The following is a 20,982-nucleotide window of genomic DNA, read 5'->3' as shown; positions in this document are numbered from 1 at the left end:
ATCGATTTCAGTTACGGGTTCAATAAACGTGTCAAAAAAAAATATGTGACATAAAATTATTTTTGTTGTATACATTTAATATCCTTTGCATCCCTAGTGTATGTATTGGGTACAAAAAAGTTTTCAAAGATTATATTATATTTATTATTAAAATCTTGTTGTACCGAAATTATGAATTTCAAAATAAAATCATATTAAATCCTGAATAAACGGGCAATGAAAGCAACGTTCATATCATTAAAATTAGTGATGGGGTGTTTCTAGCAAAAATTCCTGATTCCAATTCTACATCCGTTTCCGGAATTATTTATGACATCACTATTTTACCTCTCATCTTATTTTTACTTACCTACAAGAAACACTGGTTAGAGCGTAATAAGTACACTTGCGCACTTGTAGGTCGACCTAGGAAGCCGGTACATTAAAATGGTCATTCACGTAAAGAAAAGTTCGGCACGGTCCAGATATACAAAACCCATTGTACTAAAATAAAAATTGCTGCACCGACTCAGTTTGTGTCTAATATGTTTCTTCTCCGTTTTCGAGAATATTTTGATCATAAATTATTTTATTAGGATGTCACTAATTACAATTAATGATAGGAATTCATAAAATAGAATAGTTTGGGTAATAGAGAGTTAAAATGAATACTGATGAGTGTCGTCCTCTTTTTTGGAGATGAAAATGTGGGCAGCCTAGTTATGTTGAAACAAGAATTTATGATATTTCCTCTATCTACAGAAATAATAATGGAATACATAATGAAGATATGATGAAGCCTCATCACCAGAATATAAATATGTACCTATACCTAAGAATAATCTTGCTGTAAAACATATTGATATATACTTTTATATACGTAACAGTATGAATGTATGTTTAATTGATATATACTCGTGATTATATATGTAACATATGATATAATACTTATGTATGTAGGTGTACTATTTGTATGTATTAATCCATAATTATTTTCCGCTCATTTTCCCCTTTACTCTTAATTCATATTTAAGCATTAGTTATGTATTTATGTTGGAGCATTATTAGGTAGTTGTATGTACGTGCGTGTTTATTGAGCTCCTTAGATGTACGTAGATAGGACGTAAGGAAGGAAGGAAGGTAAATAGGTAGGTAGGTAGCTGGTAAGAGAGTAAGAAACAAACAAAATATAGGCTTTCTAAGAACACTTTTACTCATAAGCAGCAAGGAGCAGCACTAGTAATAATGAGTAGAAGACGAAATATATAGATACACCTAGATTAATACTAAGTATTAGTATTAGGTGTAGAAGAAGAAGGGGGCACTGACTAAATTAATATGATTATTATTACTCTAAACTTCTTTCTTCAACTGAAAACATAAAGAAAAGGCAGGGTAAGATTTAAGTGATAGTATGAGTTTTGTGACAGAAAATGGATGGAGAATGGACTCTTTTTCAAATTGGTGACTTATTGCATAGCCTGGAATCAATATCCTTTTTCTGCTTATCAGGACTTATACTACCTATGTTGTAGAGAGTGCGAGGCCGTAAATGCTTACTATGTGTCACAGAGGAGAAAAGAAGAAGGGGCGTGTACATAAACACTACGCATGTTACTACTTACTAGCTACTGAATAGCCATAATAATAATAATAGATATAAAAGTCCTTTTTGGTTCCCTGTTGTTGTTGTTTTTGTCTTTGTCGTTCTAAGTGGTGTTGTGTTGTGATACTATCTTTGGAAAGTGGGATTGATAAGACGACTCTCTATATAACTAAGTGGTGGGAGAGCTCCTCTCTCTCTCTCTCTCTCTCTCTTCTTCCTTCTACCAAACAAATAATAAATAACTTAATAAATAAAATAAAGTCATTTAAATCGGTCAAAATGCTTATCTTAACAACTTACCCAGGAGGACGTGTATTGTAGTGTGGTACTCTAATTGTGTTGTAGTATCTCACCTAAATGAAAGAGAAGGGGGAAACTAAAAGCAAACCGAAAAAAAACACCTTTTTTGATTTATTTATTTATTTGTTTATTTATGACTCTCATTCTGAACGACAGTCAGTATTAGTCAATCAGTTTATTAGTTGTTCATTGTGTATGTATGTGCTGTAGTAGAATTCATCAATGACTCAAGAAGAGTGGAGAAGTTGTGAATTCAGATATACTTAGATATGTATACAAAACTTAACTTATTTAATATACATAAATAGTTATTATTTCTTACCTTTCAATTCTGCTCTTTAAAAACAAACTTGTTAAGTAAGGGGGAAAAAATCTTTACTTTCATGACCAGAAGCCAAATCAAGGCATTTGCCAAGTTTTGTTTTTTTGTTTTTTTCCTAACTGAGAAAACGAAGAAGTAGTGAAGAAGTAGAAGAAGAAATCTATTGCAACAACACATTTCTTCCCTTGAGTCGAAACTACTATTTCCTTTCTTACTTACAAAAAACATAGAGAACCAATTATGGGGATCAGTGATTCACTACTATGATGATGGAGTTGGAGTCCTCAAATGTGCCGTCTGCGCCATCCATTATTGATGTTGGAAGTAGGAGCCTCACCGAGGATGAGGTTCTCCATGAGCATCACCACCATCCTCTCCTTTCTCATCCATCCTTTGATCACGAAGACGAAGAAAATTATTCATCTCCTCCAGAAGAAGAAGAGGATGTGTATACAGAAGATGTAGAACTTCTTGAACACAATAACAATCCCTCCATAAAGAGACGCTCAATGAGTACTTCTGAAGCAAGAGGAAGAGATAATGATGGGCAGGGTATTATTGGGACTACCCGTAGTGGTCTGGCCCCTCTTTCAATATCACCTCCTGCAAAAACACTCAAATCAGATGAGGATGATTATATTGGCCTCTCCAGTTTTAATCCGCACAAACCTCCTCAGTGTCATTCCTCTTCAAGATTTCGAGACTCTATTCGATACCCTGGTCGCAATGTACGATTCTCTGCTCTGGATGATTATAGTAGTACTTCTCCTACTACTAGAAACACAAGCAGTAGCATTCATACTCGAACTCCGTCCTCCAGAAGTGATCGACTGCGCTCACGCTGTCACCATTTATATCCGCCATCCAATCTTGCAGATGACGACAATTCTCCTGTAGGAAGTGTTAGTGGGGGTGGAGGACATTTTGTCCATTCTCCCCAAATGGTTCAAAGGACGCGCTCAAATCCTGAAATGGAATGCTGTCCTGTTTGTTTAGCTCGCAAAGAGTGTGAAATCCTTTTAAAAAGAACTTATAGCAAGGTATGTAATAATTATGTCCAATGGCAGGGTGGGTTCTTAGTATCCCATCATAATCAAAATCATAATTAATTCGAATGTGTCAAATGCATTTCTCTAGACTCTAATTGATCTTCATACAACATACCATGTACTCTATTTTTGGATGCATTTATTTAGTTTTTATTATTTTTTTGTTACAGAGAGCAAGTAATCGGGAGAGGCGAAAACATTCCGATCCAAATATTCCTAGACAAACTTCCAGGTAAGTTTATATCTATCCAATTCTTTTCATTTTTCTTACTTGGGTGGGGATCAAACGCATATGTATTTTCCTGTGTTTTATTCAATAATAACTGGATATTAATAGTTAATATACATTGAGCATGCAGTAATAATCAAACTTCAAAATGAACACATTTTTGATCACGAATCAGCTAGGTTTGTATGTAGGTACTTGTAGTAAGTAGTATCTATATTGGTTATTTCATAATATTTCATGTTACATAATTAGTTACTACTAAATAAGATTACATACAACATACAGTAGTCGTATCTACCCTTGCCAGTTGACATGGATCCTATGCGTGTCTGAATGAAGGTCCATCCAATTTCACCAATATATGTACACTAATTATTACTAATCATTCTAATATGTACCAATTATTATTATTAGTAGTAGTAGTAGTCTCACCATATTAATGAGTTGTATTTAATATTAAAAAACATAAAGTTCTTGGTGGTACATTCTACATACAAATACCGAAATAAACTCATCAATATTAAAAATATGTTGTGTAATCCGTTTTTATTTTGTGGTGAAATTGAATTTAGACTTAATATAAACATACATTATACATATATCTCCTATCGAAAGAAGAATACAACTTCAATGTGTACTTTACCAACATTTGGAGAAGGTCTTCGAAAGAAAGAGAGAGAAAGAAAGTTAAATCCATGTGTTGCTCGCTGTTCCTTCTCCCTTCTCTCTTCTTTTATCTCCACTACCAAGGTATATATATATATATATATACATTGCTTTTTCTTCTTCATTTGGAGAGCCGTATATCTTCTTCTCTTCCTGCCGTGTCGCTTATGATTCTTCTTCTTCTTCAATTGTTACTTTGCTGAACAACACATCTTTACTCTTTTTTTTCCTCTAAAGAAGGGTCCTTGGACCTTCTTTAAGAAGATGAAACAGTGACTTATCATGGGTCATGTCGGGAGAAGGTACTTCTTCTCCTCTGTTTTTAATCAGATTCTGTACCATGCTCACGCCAATTCCTTTCTCACTTGAACTTACACCTACAGTTGTTATTCATTCTCCCAGTTCTCCTGGTGAGAGTATCTGTGGCATTCAAGATACGTTAAACCACTCTAAATCACGAACTACTCGTTCTCAAAGTGTTTGTGTTCCACTGGCTCAGCCCCTCTCCTCTTCCTTAAATGATGACAATGATGATAAAAGCAGGAATCAACAACAACAACAGCCCTCTTCATCCATCTTTCTAGATGTACCTAAAAAAAAGACTAAGAAACGAAGACGTCGATCTCTTGCGGATTTAATTACTTTTGGACTTCAAAGGAGTAGGGATGACCCTGACTGGAACTCGAGTAGCAATTACAACTACTTTCGAAGAAAGTCAGATAGTTTTTTCATATTCAAAAACTGCCAAGAAGAGGATGATACCCACGGGAGTGCTAGGTCACCTCTCCTCTCTTCTTCATCATCCAACAGTCATACTGTACAGCAAGGAGGAGGAACTTCTTCTACTAGCTCCTCCAAGCAACATGACTTCTCCTTTCCTTCATTTGCATCTTTGCGAGGTCGGCGCAGCTCAGTGGACATTGGGAGTAGCTATACTTGTAATAAAAATGAGTCCTTCATATCTACGCGCCGTCGTATGTCTAGCTTCCCACCTATGGAAGGAGAGGGTAAAGAAGCATTGTTATCTCTTGAGAAAACCAAGATAGATCATCAACAACAACAGGGAGCTTCCTCAAAGCCCAAGAATGCATCATCCTCATCCAGTCCACTTAAGTTCATACCTGTTAAAAACAAATTAAAGTGGATGAGTTCTATCGATGTGTCATCCTCATCAATATCCTCACCACCGTCCTCTCAATATTCTTCTCCTTCTGCTTTTGATCGAAATGTTGTTGTTTTCCCTCATAGAAAGGTAGAAGATGTTCCGGGGATATTTATTCCCCATAAATCCTCCTCATCTGCACATCACTATATTTCACCCAACCTCTCTGGGCATCATCACCATCATCGAAAGCAAATATCCCCTCTTATTATTCGGTAAGGAAGAAGCACCATTTCTCATTTTCTCTTGTCTCATTCAACACATAAATAAGATACTTATTTAATGTCATCTTAATTATGTCACTTAGTGTCACACGCACACTCACTAAACCTACCTACTTACCTACATAAATGCTTTTGTTCCTCAATGTTTATTCATAAAATAGCAATAACTCTTTGTTTATCATCATTTTAGTAGTACTTATTTAATTAAGCATTGTCTGGTATTACTTATTATTAGTAGTAGTAGTAATAGTATGATTATCGACTTTCTATTTTTAATCATTTTAAACACTCTAGTTCGTTAGGTGGATGGATAGATAAGTTGTATTTTTTTTTTTCATTTTCCATCTTCTTCTTTTTTTCTCTCTTTTTTTTTTTTTTTTTTTTGTTGGTCTATGGGTGCGTGACTTAAAAAAGGAGAGAGGAGTAAGAAGTAGAAAATATTAAGGGGAAAAAAAGAATAAGATTTGATTTCTTACATCTTTAACATTTTGAAAATGATGTACATTTAATAATAATAAAAATAATAATACAAAAATTCATTCATTCATTTATTCTACTTCGTCTTTTAAGATAGTAGAAGAATAGAAGAAGTGAGAAGGAGGGGGGGGGGGAATTAATCATCTCTCTTTTCTATGTATGTATGTTATTATACTTATATTTGACTTATTAATATTATGCTCATTGAAGTGTGGAAGAAAGGAGAAAAGCAAGAAAGAAAGAAGTGTGTGTAGTCAAACTTTAAGAAAGTAGAATGAAATATAGTAGAAGCAATACGTATCTATGTGTCTGTCTCCATCCAGAAAGTTCATGCAACAGGAGGCTTTATTCAATGGCCTTCACAGGGGGAGGGAGGCCATTTGTAAACTTCAGCAAATTTACAAATCTATAGTTTTTAAGGAAAAAAATTTAGTTCTTTGTTAGGGGATCTTGTATTTAAAAAAAGAAATATCAGATATTCTTTTAACTAGTGGACCCTCAGAATATTGTGGGCTCTCCAAACTATCTAGATCAGGGATGTCCAACCCGTACCCCGCAGGTCGTAATGCTACTCACTTAATGCTTAAGTGTGACCCAATACTCGTTCACAATTCAAGTTGTAATTTTGAGCTAAATTCTCACAATATCATCAAAACGCGTTGAACGCACAAACATTGAAAAATATTTCCCAAATAAAGGAATGTTTGAAAAATTATCCCTTGGAGGAAAAAGTTTTAATGAGAAAACCGAAAGAATTACTTTCAGGATTTCTTTTCTAAAATATGTTCATTCGATCAAATTTTGCAGTGGAACAAAAAATTTAATTTAAAAAATAATTACAATTGGCAATTACATAGCAATTGCAGATATATTATGTCGATAGAGGAATCAGTAGAAAGCGAGAGTGATGGTGGGGGTTGTGGTAAACGTATGGGGTTTGACGTTTAATTGAAGAAAGGCATTATCAGTTGCTGTTCTTGTTATTTGCCCTCTCATAATAATAAATAATATGTACTACATTGTACATTAGGGTGGGTTTTTTTTATTCCTTTTTTCGAATTTCGATTACGGCTAGTTCGAAAAAACTGTCAAGAGGTAAGAAAATAACCTATACAAAATTTCACTTACCCTATGGAGCATAAAAATAGGATGAAATGGAAAAAATATTATCTTTCCTTTCTGAAAATGTAACGAAAAGGATGCGTGCTATACGCGGATCATCAAATTTTTTTTAACTTTTTTCTCTTTTTTTTTCATATGATAATTTCAGGAAAAAAAACTTCTACAACACTGTTTATAAGATAAAAAGATGTGAAGGAAAATTATTTAACGCAAAATAGCTAAAAATGTTTTTTCAGTATCTATATTCACTAAGTAAAGAGTTTTTGCTTTTTTTCATAATTTGATCGACATGTGCGACCTAAAAATGATTTTGTACGACAATGCAATTTTGTATAGGTAATTTTCATACCATATGTCAACTTTTCCGACCCACCCGTAATCGAAATTCGAAAAAAAGTGGAAAATCAAACAGCTCTATTGTACACACATTATATTGTATAGAAAGAAAGACAACTTTTTTAACTGCATACATATTTAGTTTTTAACCACCACTTCAAACTTGTCAATTTCCATTTTATTTTATTTTGTTTGATCTACAAACAAAAAATAAAATCATAATTATTATGCATTATTATAATACGCTTCGAAATTGACAAATCAATAAAACAGCAACAAAAAACTTTTTTATAAATTTTCTATCCATCTCTCTCCACCCCCCCTCTCTCTCTCTTTCTCTTTTTTTTGTTAGATTTACATACATACAAGCAATAATCGAGATACTTAGAAAATATTGACTTGTACCATACATACAGGGTGTCCACGATCAATTGGAACTATCTTAAAATTCAACCTGCTTGATAAATATGGAATTTGGAGTGTATTTGTTAATATGAAAAAGTTAGACATGATATTAAACAATAAATTTATTCAACATGTCCTCCCTCAGCAGCCACCATCTTCTCCATCCTGCCCCTAAAGGATTTGCATGCCCTGATGACTTCCGCGGAATCGACAGCATTCCACTCCCTCGTAATGGAGCCCTTCAGGGCCGCGATGCTCTTGTGGCTACCAGTAGTAATCCCACGGATTGAGGTCGGGTGAGTTGGAGGGCCAGGTGTTTTGATCCCAGAAAGAGATGTCGTGGGAGTTGAAGAGGTTAGTGGTCCTCATGGCGATGTGTGCGGGCGCTGAGTCTTGTTGGAATATGAACTTCCTCCCAGCGGCCGTATCCTTCATCCAGGGGATGACGAACTCCTCCATGACCTCGCAGTACCTTATCGCGTTAACCCTTTCCTTGGGATTGAAGAAGAAAGGAGGCATCACCTCACCGGTGCTGCAGATGATACCCAGGGTCATCACGGAGGCCGGGAACTTTGTGGTGAAGACCGCAGGGACCTCTTCTCTCTCCTTGGTAAGCCACCTGTCATTCTGGACGTTGCAGCTTCTGTCGACAGTCCAGTTCTTCTCGTCAGAGAAGAAAATGATTCTTCCTCCATGGCTCTTCAGATCATTGAGGAGACGCTTACCGTTGGGGAGCCTAGTGGCCTTCATGGATGCCGTGAGGATGTGCTGTTTGGCCATTCGGTATGACCTGTATCCGAGATCCTCATTCGCAGCCTCGGAGACCAGCTGCTTGCTCACTCCACGGTTCTTGGCCAACCTGGACAAGGAAGTCCCCGGCAAAGCCTTGATAGACTTCCGGAGTCCTTCAAGGAAGCGGGGAGTGCGGATTCGGTCACTTCTCATATTGTGGGCCTTGCGGCAGACCTTTCCCTCAAGCTCCGAGGCATTGAATACCCGGTACATCGTGGTCTTGGGGTAGTTAATAAGCTTGTAGATAGCAGAGGGCTTGTGTCCCGCGCGAGCCAATTCGAGGATGGTGTCTCTCCTTGCTTGTTCCATGATGACTATTGTTTGTTGTCAAAATAATTGTGGTGGAAGTTATAGTGTATTATTCACGCAACCTTTTATATTAGTATGATTTAACCTCGAATATCCACATTATGGATCTGGATGAAGTTTAAAGTAGTTCCAACTTATCGTGGACACCCTGTACACTGGGGGTCCTCGCATAATGCGGTTTCAAACACCGCAGATTATACGCATAACGCAGTGTTTGGAATTATTCTTACTCCCCATATAGAGTGGGGTATATTCCCCTCATATTGCATTTTTTTATATTATTTATATTTTTGAGTTGGGGTAGTGGGATGTGTCCTAAAAGTATATAATTTGATACCTAGGCTTAAAACTTTTGGTTATTACTAAATATACAAACTTTCACTTAAAAAAGCGGTGAATAAATATTAGTTAAGTACCGATATTCTAAGTATTAAAATGACAGGATTACAAATCACCTCAATATTAAATTTTACGATTATTTTACAAGCATCTTGTCCTGCATACTTTATTTTAAATAACTAATGATGAATAAAAAGTTTTTATTGCCTAACCTTACTTTTAAAAAAAGGAAAAATAGTGAAAAGTAGATTTTGAAAAAATAATTTCCCCCATTTTACGGGTTTTAGTACCAAAAAAAATCCCCGCACATTGTAGATTTTTCTTGTTACCAAAAAACTGAGATAAGTGGAGACCCTTTGTATTGCAGCATTACTCTACGGCAGTAGTTCTCAAACTACTAATAGTGAGTAATATTATAAAGCAAGGTTTAAGTCCTTTTATTTGTTGGTCCCATTTTGGCATCAAATAATTGACTATTTTGCTTAATTTTATGAAAAAATGTTTCAATTATTATAAAACTTGGTTGATTAGGCCCCATCAACATTGCTGACTTGAACGTGAAAATGATAGGCTTAGCAAAATATATGACGTTTCTCCATATACTACTGAAGGGGAGATCGCGTGCAACGGTTCGAGAACAACTTCTCTAAGCTATGTATATAATATCTGGATATTTCAATTCTCAAATATTATAGAATTTTGTAAATAAGTCCCATAATTAAACAAAATATGTCGATGAAAAATACCTTTTTTTTATAAAATATTTATTTTTTATTGACTTTTTTAGAAAAGGCATATATTACAATGCTTGGAAATTTTTCCTGTTGTTAAATTTTCAAAGTTTTTGGAAACAACTGCTTTTTCTTTTGTACGAAATATTACAAAATTTGGTTACATTACATCAAATTTCCTGTTGATAAACTATTTTTGCGATTGGCATTTCCATGGTACGAGAGAAAGGGTCGCAAAGACTTTTCATAACGCAGTGGTTCGTGTATATATTATGTATGTATAACTAGGAGGACGGGTGAAGGCACTCACTCTTCCTTCTTTCTTTTTATATTTCTTGAAATATCTTCATTTCAAAGTGTATGATGATTAATTATATATTATGAGTGGAAGTCTCATGAGATTAAACTATATAATAGTTAGTGGGGACTTATAATAATAGACGTATGGATTCAAATTTAGTACTACCACCACTCTCACCTTCTTGTTGATGGGTTAGTACTTAGTTGGACGATTGGTTGGTTAATTCTGCAAACATTCTTGATTCTATCCTTTTTTTTTTTTTTAAACAAAAAAATTTCTTCTCACAACGCTATAGCTTATACATATGGTTTTTTTTTCCATTTTCAGTGATGTCGAAGGTGGTGGTGGGGTTGGTGTTGGTGGTGGCGGTAGTAGTGGAGCAAATCCGAGTCAAGCAGCCATTTCCAATCAACCTTCTGGGAGTTCGTCTACATCCAGTCTTTCGGCTAGGTAAGTCGTTTCTTCCACCATCTGAGTCCACATTGTTTGCAGACTCTTTCCGCTTTTTCCTCCTAAAATAGGGTGAATAACCGTTCTCTTTTTACATCCTGCCCGGGATTTTTTTTATAAATTCATTAAATGTCAGGGTTTATGTGGGACGACAAGAAAGGATTGAATATTGACTTGAAAAAAGTCAAATCAAAAATAATGATAGAAAGATTAAAAAAAATTGTTGAACAAACATACAAGATAATTAAACAAGAACAAAATGTATTCTTAAATTTTACTCATTTTAAAATATTATTAAATTATCCCCCCCCCCTAAAACTGACACTGATCAACCACATGCCCTCTTTTTGGAAGATCAAAATATGGTACACTATAATATGATGGGGAGGGTTTGTATCAGCTGTCAGTTGTTTTGGATGACTCACTTTTAAAAATATTATTTTTTTTGCAAATGTGTTTGTACTACAGTACACATTCATATACAGACATAATATGTGAGTCATGCCAAAAGGGATATGGATTTTGACCCCTGCCTTTGTCACATTTTATTTTTACAACTTTTGCTCATAGTTTGTCGTAAAATCCCTCTTCTCCCTCTCTCTATGTATATATGGAATGTGGGGGATTCAATCTAATATTTTTGAGTTCTCCGTAGAGTGGAGTTTGTCTCTGAATAATATACCCTTTTTTCGAGTTCAATCGAGTTTAGAGAATTCTCAAATAATACTTTATATAAAAAATGAATTAAAGTAAGAAATTCCCAATTTTTTACCTTATTAATAGTACATCAACTCTTTTTTTAATATGAAGAGAGACCCTAAATTAGTTTTTTACTGTCCTTTTGAGTGATACTTTGTATAATCATTATTAGAATATCTCAATTTTTGATAATTATTCGAAATCCAGAAAGTTGCAGAAATTGCGAGAGAGTTTTACATTAAGTAATTTTCAGAAAATTGACGGCTTAAGTAAAAGTATAGTTTTGTTGGTGTCATACTCGAATGTAAGACTAATATACAATCCAATCCGCTTAAATGTCACTGGTATTTTCAGATGAAAAGTGAACTATATCCGGATTTTTCTTATATCCGACGTATTTAAAAAAAAAAAAAAACACGCAATTTTTGTATACTTATGTAAATGAGTAATTATGAACCTTCCCATTTCGAGGCATCAAGTGTTTGATGAGATCCTGTCTTTTACGCATCATAGATTATTTGTAGCATATCTTTCAGCAAAAGTTGTTGTTGTTGTTTTTTTTTTTTTTTTTTTTGGGGCACTCACGATATGTACATATGAATGTATCCGTATTGATTGAAAAGCAATGTGACAAGAACTTAAAAAGAAACGCAGAGAAAAAAAATGTTGCTTTATTGATTTGTACTTATAAAAAAGGAAAAATCCTTAGGGGAATTCTTATGAAGTTGTTACCAAAAAAAAAAAAAAAAAAAAAGAGGAAGAAAAAGTTAACTCAATGCGGACTGTTTACTTTGTGTTTCTTCTATGCAATGTACTTAATGTAATACAAAATTGGTATCCCAGAAAAATGTTAACTATATACTTCATATGTAATATGTAGAGCATGTTAGAACCACCGCCACCACTCCAAGATGTTGTTATTGTTTCACCCTCTGCATTCGGTGCCCTCTGTATACTGTTGGGTCGGTTCCATATTATAAGAAAAGAGTGAGTACATAGATCGTCCACCAGGAGAAAGAGAGAGATAAGAAACAAAGATGTTTTGCAAAAGTCTTACATACCTAGAAATTAAGGTATGTAAATACTTGATTGCGATGAAAGATGGAATACACTATACATATGATTATGTACCTACTGTGTATGTACTTATTTACTTATTCTCTCTCTCTCTTACGTAATAATAATCACAGCTAGCGTCGATGATTCACTGTCTATCTGTAGTTGTAGGTTATTTTACATACATTTATATATTGATTATTAGTGATGTGCCATGAGCAAAACTTGTCAAATGGTACTCGAGTTTTATGAAGTAAACAGAAAAAGACAAGAAAAACTCGAGACTCGTCACAGCCTATGATTCTTCCTTTTTCTTTTTTAAGCACATGTTAATCTTCAAAACGTATTTTGTACACAGATTCAAAAAGTTTCGTGTGCACACGAAGAAGAAATTTGCTAAATTCGAGCCGGTTAGGAATGTTAGTGTAACGAATGGGAAACATAATATTACTTATTAGAGAAGGAAAAACCATTCTAATTTTTAGACTGACGAGTTTGTTAGCTTGTAAAAAGTATTCGGGACAGTAAGGAGTATTAAAGCGATGAGGAGTATAGTTCGGAATTCCTCGAGTGTTTTTTTTTAGAAATTCCAAAATACTGGAAGAGCGAAATTCAGCTCGCGGCACATCACTAATATTTATAATGTATATTAATTACCTCTGTCTCTTTATAAATCTATCTATCTCTCCCTCTCTGCCTTGCTCCCTTGTTTCTGATTAAAATAAGAAGAATATTATTATGATATTATTAATAATAATGACAAAGTAACATATATAGGTATAAGTTCATTATATTTATTATTCCATGAGATGAAGAATTTAAAGACGTACACACACATATGCGTTGCATGTTCGTTCAGTGTACACACAAATATTATGTAGTTGTTGTTAAATCGTTTATTAATGCAAGAGTCATATTTTATTCTTTTATTCTCTTCTTTCTATTTATACTGTATGTTTCTATTAGTGTTGGGTTTCCCTCTGGAAATTAAATCATAGACCGGTCTGAGGCCACCGCTATCATTTTATAAATATTAATTAATTATGTCATGTTTACTCTACGGTCTCGTAGTAACTTTCGCTTTTTTAGAAAAGGAAATATAGGTCTATGATTTCAATTTCTGCCTACGGTTTCAAACACCTATCTGAACCTCAAAATATATGTCTGAAACCACCAGTGCCGTTGTGTATTTTCAAGTGGGATGGGGCAAGTTATATAATAGTTACAGTCATTGGGGGAGGGGCCCGCATCGTTTGAGGGATTACATATTTGTAATGTCATCATAGGCGTCCACATGGTTGGGTGGGTTTACATAAATGTGACGTCATCAGGGACGTCCGCATGGTTTTATTGTGGGAGGCTGGGTTGTTTTGCTCTTTCGCTTTTTTTTTTTTTTTTTTGGCAAGTAAAACTGTAAAGTTGTAGCTTTCTCCCAAATTTCACTAATAATTTTCTTTAGAAGAGACAAATAATATTTAATTTGTTAGAGTTAAATTTTTTCAGAAGATACTAAATTTGAACAAATAACTATTACTTTTTTCTTGGGAAAAATTTTGACATTTAAAATTTTTTAGAAGAGATTTTTTATTGGGAGGGGGGGACTATCAAATTTGGCAAAAATGGGGTGTGCAATAGCCCCTATAGTTCCAATTCTACTGTTTAGATTGATTTATTTTAAAAAAGCCTCAAGACTGAACCCATAAGTTAAGTTTTCCGGAGGGCTTGGTCCCCTGACCTGATTTATTATATGAACATATATAATTTATATACTTAATATGTCACTTAATACATATTTCCCCCTAGTATACATTTTAAACTCCTCCTATGACTAAACTGAAACTGAGTATAAACACAAGTATGTGTAGTTTAATGACATCCAAAATTCGATGATGTAATTACACTAAATGCTTTAATATTATATTTGATTCTTTTTATTATTTATTTGTTTCATTATTATTATTATTATTGTGTAGAAGAAGCAAAAGGGGGGAGGGTCGGTCGAATGGATATATATTATATGAAGAGATGGATGATGGGTCACACACCTGTATTGTTTGTTTATTTATGCCATATCCAAACATACACAAACAAAAGAAATTTTTTTTTAAAGCAGGAGGGAGACGAAACTCCCATTTCCCTCCTCCTCCTCCTCCCTTCGTCTTCTCTTTCAATCAACATAACATAATCATTGAACATGGATCGAATTCAGAATTATGATACACTCATTCCTGATATCCCAATATTGAATATGTACTACATACATATAATATGTATAAATATAAATATTTGCAACGCTCTTATCAGTTCGAATTTCTAATCAAACAATATATATACATCTACAGAACAAAACGAGTGACGGGTTATTTTAGACATTGTAAATATGTCTACAAATATATATTATATTAAATTATATTATGTTATGTGTATAAGTTAACGACAACGCTCCCTGATACAGCATGTGGGGTTCTGAATGATGATGAATTTGTTTTACGAGATTGTATGATTACAACACCATCATCAGCAGCATAGTATGGGAGCATCGAGTCTCGACCTCCTTGCCGCGTCTTGTTCCACATCGCACACATTCAAACAATATTTTAAAATGTGTAAAGAAGGGAGAGAGCGCACGAATAGCATGCAAGAAGAATTACAAAGCCCATATAACTTATTATTATATGTGTGTACTAATGTATATACACTATGTATACTACAGTATATGTATATGCTGAAGGGCCGACTAACTTGACTATTAAAAAAAAACATACACACATCTAGTAATATGTTGTCTTTTAATTTATCGTTGTATTCGTTAGTCGTTGCTGCCGTTGCTATACTTCTTCTCCTTGTTCCTTTCCTAGAAAATTCAAACAATTTACAACATTGTCTTAATAACAAGATATTTGATATTTGAAAAGTAGTCTTCATCATCCTTTCTTAAAAAAATTAATAAGTTTGTTCAGTGAGTTTGTTTCAACATTGTTTTCATCACTTCTTAGCATCACCGTTCCGCCATCATTTCCTTCCTATCTTCAGCATGACAATGAAAAAGAGAAGATCCTCTTCGGATGATATTCTTGAAGAAAATTTTGTTCAAAATACCAAAATCCGTCTCTCAGATATATATACCAAACTCTCTCTCATCGATGGAAGACTCCGTTCCTTTGAGGACTCTAATCATAAAATTATGGACAAAATTGCAATATTAGAGTCCTCTGTTCAGATACTTGAGACATATGCCGTGAATGCAGCTGTGGTAGGAAGGAACGGGAGTATTGCTTTAAACGGAAATAAAAACCTTAGTTCTTCCATGACTAGTCTTTTACAACCCCTCACTGAGAGTGATGATGAAGGAACGGAAAATTCAGAGAGTGTGTCCACTCCTACTGCCCTTACCTATGAAGAATCTCTCTCCATTTCTAGATCTCAATCCTTTACGGATATACCCAAGCTATATAATAATAATCATCACGCCCCAATATCACATCACAAATCCTCTCCACCACCCATCACTCCTCAATTTATTCCTCCATCACCTTCACCATCCATCAAGAACTCTGTCAAATTCAGAGATAAGCCCTCAGCTATCTCTGGAATCACGAAGTCTAGGACTGTGGGTGCTTCAGATTCTCGATTTAGCTGGAGTGGAACGACCTCCTTTTCTAAACAAGAAAAAGTAGAGTACATCAAGACGGGTCCTCTTGAAGTCAAAAAACGGTTCACAGGGTACAAGCTCTATTGGTGTTGTCTTAAGTCAGACCTATCTCTTTTACTTTTCTCATATCCTGAACATCTTCGACAGCCAGACTGTCCAGTGCGACATAGACCAAAATATACCATGAGACTCCGAGGCTGTTATTGTGTTCTGAGAGATGTGAACGAAAAAAATGGATATGAGGAAGATCCGAGTCAAAAAGTTGGAAGATTTGACTTTATTCGCATTGATAATAATTCTATTTATAATCAGTTTGCCGCTACTTCGTATCATGAAGCAAAGGACTGGGTCGATACTTTTGAAAATGTTGCTCTTACTATGGCAACAGAAAATGGGTTAAGGAAGAAACATCAGCGAAGGATTTCTGCACAATCCTTAAATGATTTGCATATTCTTAAACGGTATTCCTCATTAGTCACAAGAAGAGAAAGAGAAAAAACACCTCATTTTCTTTTTTTAATTTTGACGAATCAGTCTTTGAATGATGCCCCACGTAACGTTTTTTGTCACTTGGGGGCTACCCTCCGGACATTTAAATTATACATTGTGTATTCAAAAAAAGATTCTATGAATGGTTGAGCAAAACTTAAATTGAGCTGTAAAATTTAGAATAATAGCTTCTTGATTGTTTTATCAATTGTTTTCTTATTTGTAACACCATGATTAGAGATTTATATATATGTATGTATACTCAATATCGATAATTCAATTCACTTTTTTGTTTGTTTAAAAATAATAATTCTTTGAGATGGCCTTGGCATTTACAAAAATTTTAAGAGGGAAAATGTAGAGAATGAGGTGCAAATCAACCTATTAGAAATAATTATAATTGATTACTCTTTATTTGCTATTGAATTCATGGAATTTTGGCTAGTAGATTATATATATATATATTTTTGTTTAATTACATAGGTCCTCATTGGATAGTCCTGCGGGCTCTCTTCAGGAAATGGTATCATCTTCAAATCCAAACAGTAATTTATCAACATCTTCACGAGGCGGAGGGTCAAATAATGGATCCGGAGGAGGAGTACCACCCCTCCACCCCCGCCTCTTCCACCTTCAGACTCCTCAATTACTTCTAGTAATCACAACTCACAGCATCCACCTTTTTGGGACTCTGATTTTGAAACAGAACCAGATCCTCCCGATTGGCGTTTTTCCATGAATCAAGAGGATTTAGTTAAACTTAAGCCCAAGGAGAAAAAACGTCAAGATGTTATCAATGGTAGTTGTAATGGTTTATTTCATTATTTATTTTTACACTTTTTTTTACCTTGGATAGAATTTTTCCACACTGAACGTAGTCATGTTCGAAACCTAAAAGTCTTGGATCGAATTTTTTATCGCCGAATGCTTGACAACCCTTCTCTCATGTCTGAAGATATGGTACAAAAACTCTTCCCCAATCTAGATAAATTAATTCAAATTCACACCAAATTCAATCAGATAATGAAGGATCGTATCAAATCTCAAGGGTTTCCTATTGGTGATATTAGTGATTTGTTCTTGGAAATGGTGAGTATATCTTTTCGTGGTTCAAATTATTTAAGCTCCTTGTTCATTATTATTATTATTTTTTGCAGTTTGATGGACCTAATGGTGATAGTCTAATCGAATTAGGTTCAGAGTTTACACAAAATCAAAAATTTACCATCGAAGAATTAAAAAAGAAAAGGGCTCGTGATCATAAATTCGATGCATTTTTATCCGATCTCGAACGCCGTCCCGAATGTAGGCGTCTCGGCTTGGAATCTATACTTCCTGTTGAACATCAAAGACTTGTTAAATACCCTCTGCTTTTAGAACAATTGTCAAAACAAACCCCAGAGGATTCTTCCTACTCCACTATTAAAAATTGTGTAGAGCGTACGAAATTTATCTTGGACTCTATTGATAAGCGTGTTGCTGAAGCTCAAAACCTTCAGAGATTGGCTGAAATTCAGAAAAATCTTGACACTTCTGGACTAGAGAAAAATCCTGAGAGCTCTATTCCAGCTGAATATAAAGTAAGAAGCGTTCCTCTCATTCCAACCTATTCAGCATTGTCATAAATGATTTTTTATTTTATTTGATAAGGCTTCAAAATCAAATTGTACATTTTGTTATACAAACCATTTTCATTTTATTTCTTAACTCTCAATTAAGTATTTCCCAAGAGAAGCATGTTCCAATTGTACTGGTTAACTAATTTTATCTGTGTGTGTGTTTAAGATTGATGTTTGTATATATTTATTTTATTTTTAACAGAATTGTGACTTGACTAAACATCGCTTGATATACGATGGACCATTAACACTCAAATTGGGGGATACAAGACGATTCAAAACTGTTGATCTTCATGTTGTTCTTTTAGAAGATTGCATCATGTTGCTTCAAAAGCAAGATGATAAATATTTACTCAAATTTCATACTTCCGGAGCTGCATCAAGCACGGGAGACAAGAAATTTTTCCACTCTCCAATTATCGAGTTTTCTACTATGCTAGTCAGACCCGTTGCCACGGGTAAGATTTCTCCCTCCCCGTTATTTATATAGCCAATTTAGCTTACTCTCATATTTTTATTTTTTTTTAATCAGATAAACGCGCCTTTTATCTTCTCAATATAACGCAAACTGTTCCTCAGATATATGAGCTCGTTGCCTCTTCATCTGCCGATCGTAGTCAGTAAGTATTTTTTAATCAATTTACTAATAATGAGATTTTCTATTATTATTGTTGTTGTTTGAATCTTGATGTTAGAATCTGCAAAGTCCCTCTTTATATATTTTTTTCGTAAGTTGCAAGTGTCAGCATGAAGAAATGTCTTTTAGGAAGAAAAAAATGAGAAATTAGGATGATTTTTTTTTTTTGATGATGTTCATCATTATGAACTTTCATCTGAATTTAAAAGTTGACGAACGAGTTGTTTTTAATTAATTTATATTTGATCCTATTCCATAAAAGGAGGTTTTGTGTGTGCAAATATTAGGTGGGTATTTAACTACTTCAAAAAGTGGATGATATTTATATCATGCTATGTTAGTATAGCTGTGTCAGGGAATGAAGTATAGTCAGTTGTTGGATGTGCAGTTGTATTGTTTTTTGAGCCGCACGCCCCAGTTCATCTTCATCATCATCTCATTCTGTAATAAGTATATGATGTTTTAGTCAGTCTATTGCTCCGCTTGATTATAGATCTATTATGATCTAGTGTTGTGAATGAGTTTATGCCTGTGTTGCAATTTTTTTTTGTTTTTTGCGTGGAGCAAGAATCTTACTCCTCCAAATGTCAGTTCCCTCTCACTTTGACCGAGAAGATGTTCGCCGATTCAGCTTTGGCTGTCTTGAAAAATCCGTTTCATCCTCTTCCACAACATCATCACCTCTTCTAAAACGGGGACGATTTGGTGGTATTCTTTCAGCCTCCAATTCCCGTGAGGATCTCACTCGAAGCAACTCATATTCTAGTCTTAAACAGGGAATCCGAAAAAAGATACAGGTTCTTCGTTCCGGTTCCTTCAGTGGAGAAGAGAAAATACATAATGACTCTGCCAAACCACCTGCTCCTGTTTCTCGACATTCGCCATCATCTAAAAATGGTGAAGGCAGAGTTGTCAACAGGTGTGTGTCTTATTGTACTAGCCCATATTACGGATATGTATATAGAGAGAATACAATTTGTCCATGAGTCTACCTAAAGTTCCACCTCCACCTCCTTGTTTGGACAGTGCGTCAGTCTTGTCATACTTGAACTTGAAAGAGCTTTAATTCTCTCTCTTTCATCCTTCCTTATTTCGTTATCATCATCCTACACTCCGTTCAAGAGTCTTTAATTCCTATTTCCCCCTTTTCCATGCTCTTGATATTGTATGTACATTTACATATAGTGCTTATATTTGCAAAAAAAAAAATATATATATGTGTAAGCGTGGGAAATGATTAGCGTATCAAGTATTTTTACTATTTTATGTGGATATTAATCTGTTTAAAAAGCTAAATGTATTCCATTGTTCCTCTATGTACTGAGTACATATGTAGTAATTTCATGTCCGCTCATAGGTATTTTCGAATTATTTACTTACTATTGCTCTGATATACATCTTAAATATTGATGGTCATAATTATGAGCAACACATGGTGTGTTTTTAAAAACTGATGCTCTACCTTGGTGAGGGAGTAATTTGATGTCACAAGTCTCATAAGTCATTATAAGAATCATCCGTATGTGGGTTTATTTTATTTTTGCTCACCCCCCCCCCATTCTTTTATTTACCTATATTATAGGTATAATGTTTTATGTATGTACATGATATAACTATATACATACATAAATGTATGTTTTCCTCCATCTCGATAATTTCCTTAACAAAATTGAATGCATATACTCGTATAATATGTATTTCATTATTTATTTCAATGGTTCATGTACGTACATACATACATATGATGTATTTAATCATTCTATTAACCAAAGGGGATGATGGAGGCAGGCAGGCACTCTATCAAAACAATTTGGTCTTTATTCTTCAACTTCAGAAAGACAATTACTCTTTTGATGCCTGGACAGTGTGTTTGAATGAATTTGTAAAGAAATATCTTATGTCAAGGTAGCAGCTTCTAATAAGTTTGTTATTTTTTTAACTATTTCCTATCTGCATACATACTAATTATTACCCTCTTGTCTTATCATAAATATAGTGTCGATTTGACTGACCGTGTTTTGATGTAATTAT

The 20,982-nt window shown here is 34.4% G+C and overlaps 1 protein-coding gene across 30 annotated transcripts in view; it reads left to right on the top strand.

Moving 5' to 3' along the window:
* LOC121118915 (uncharacterized) overlaps window positions 1-20,982 on the top strand; it is a 105,642-nt gene that overhangs the window by 81,128 nt on the left and 3,532 nt on the right. For 13 of the 30 annotated variants that reach the window (XM_071888590.1, XM_071888597.1, XM_071888598.1 and 10 more), the window contains 7 exons: window positions 3,427-3,488; window positions 10,677-10,799; window positions 17,179-17,494; window positions 17,552-17,784; window positions 17,853-18,275; window positions 18,517-18,772; window positions 18,847-18,934. In XM_071888590.1, the coding sequence (XP_071744691.1) occupies window positions 3,427-3,488; window positions 10,677-10,799; window positions 17,179-17,434 (441 nt within the window). In that variant the 3' untranslated portion in view covers window positions 17,435-17,494; window positions 17,552-17,784; window positions 17,853-18,275; window positions 18,517-18,772; window positions 18,847-18,934. Of the gene's footprint in view, window positions 1-1,083; window positions 3,248-3,426; window positions 3,489-3,906; window positions 5,529-10,676; window positions 10,800-15,245; window positions 16,668-17,178; window positions 17,495-17,551; window positions 17,785-17,852; window positions 18,276-18,516; window positions 18,773-18,846; window positions 18,935-20,982 lie in introns of those variants that run through there. The other 17 variants (XM_071888592.1, XM_040713509.2, XM_071888594.1 and 14 more) reach the window with 6 other exon arrangements.

Source organism: Lepeophtheirus salmonis, chromosome 5, assembly GCF_016086655.4.
Source record: "Lepeophtheirus salmonis chromosome 5, UVic_Lsal_1.4, whole genome shotgun sequence".
Classification (NCBI taxonomy): domain Eukaryota; kingdom Metazoa; phylum Arthropoda; class Copepoda; order Siphonostomatoida; family Caligidae; genus Lepeophtheirus; species Lepeophtheirus salmonis.
Note: the sequence above shows the minus strand (reverse complement) of the source record. Positions and strands in the feature narration are given on the sequence as shown.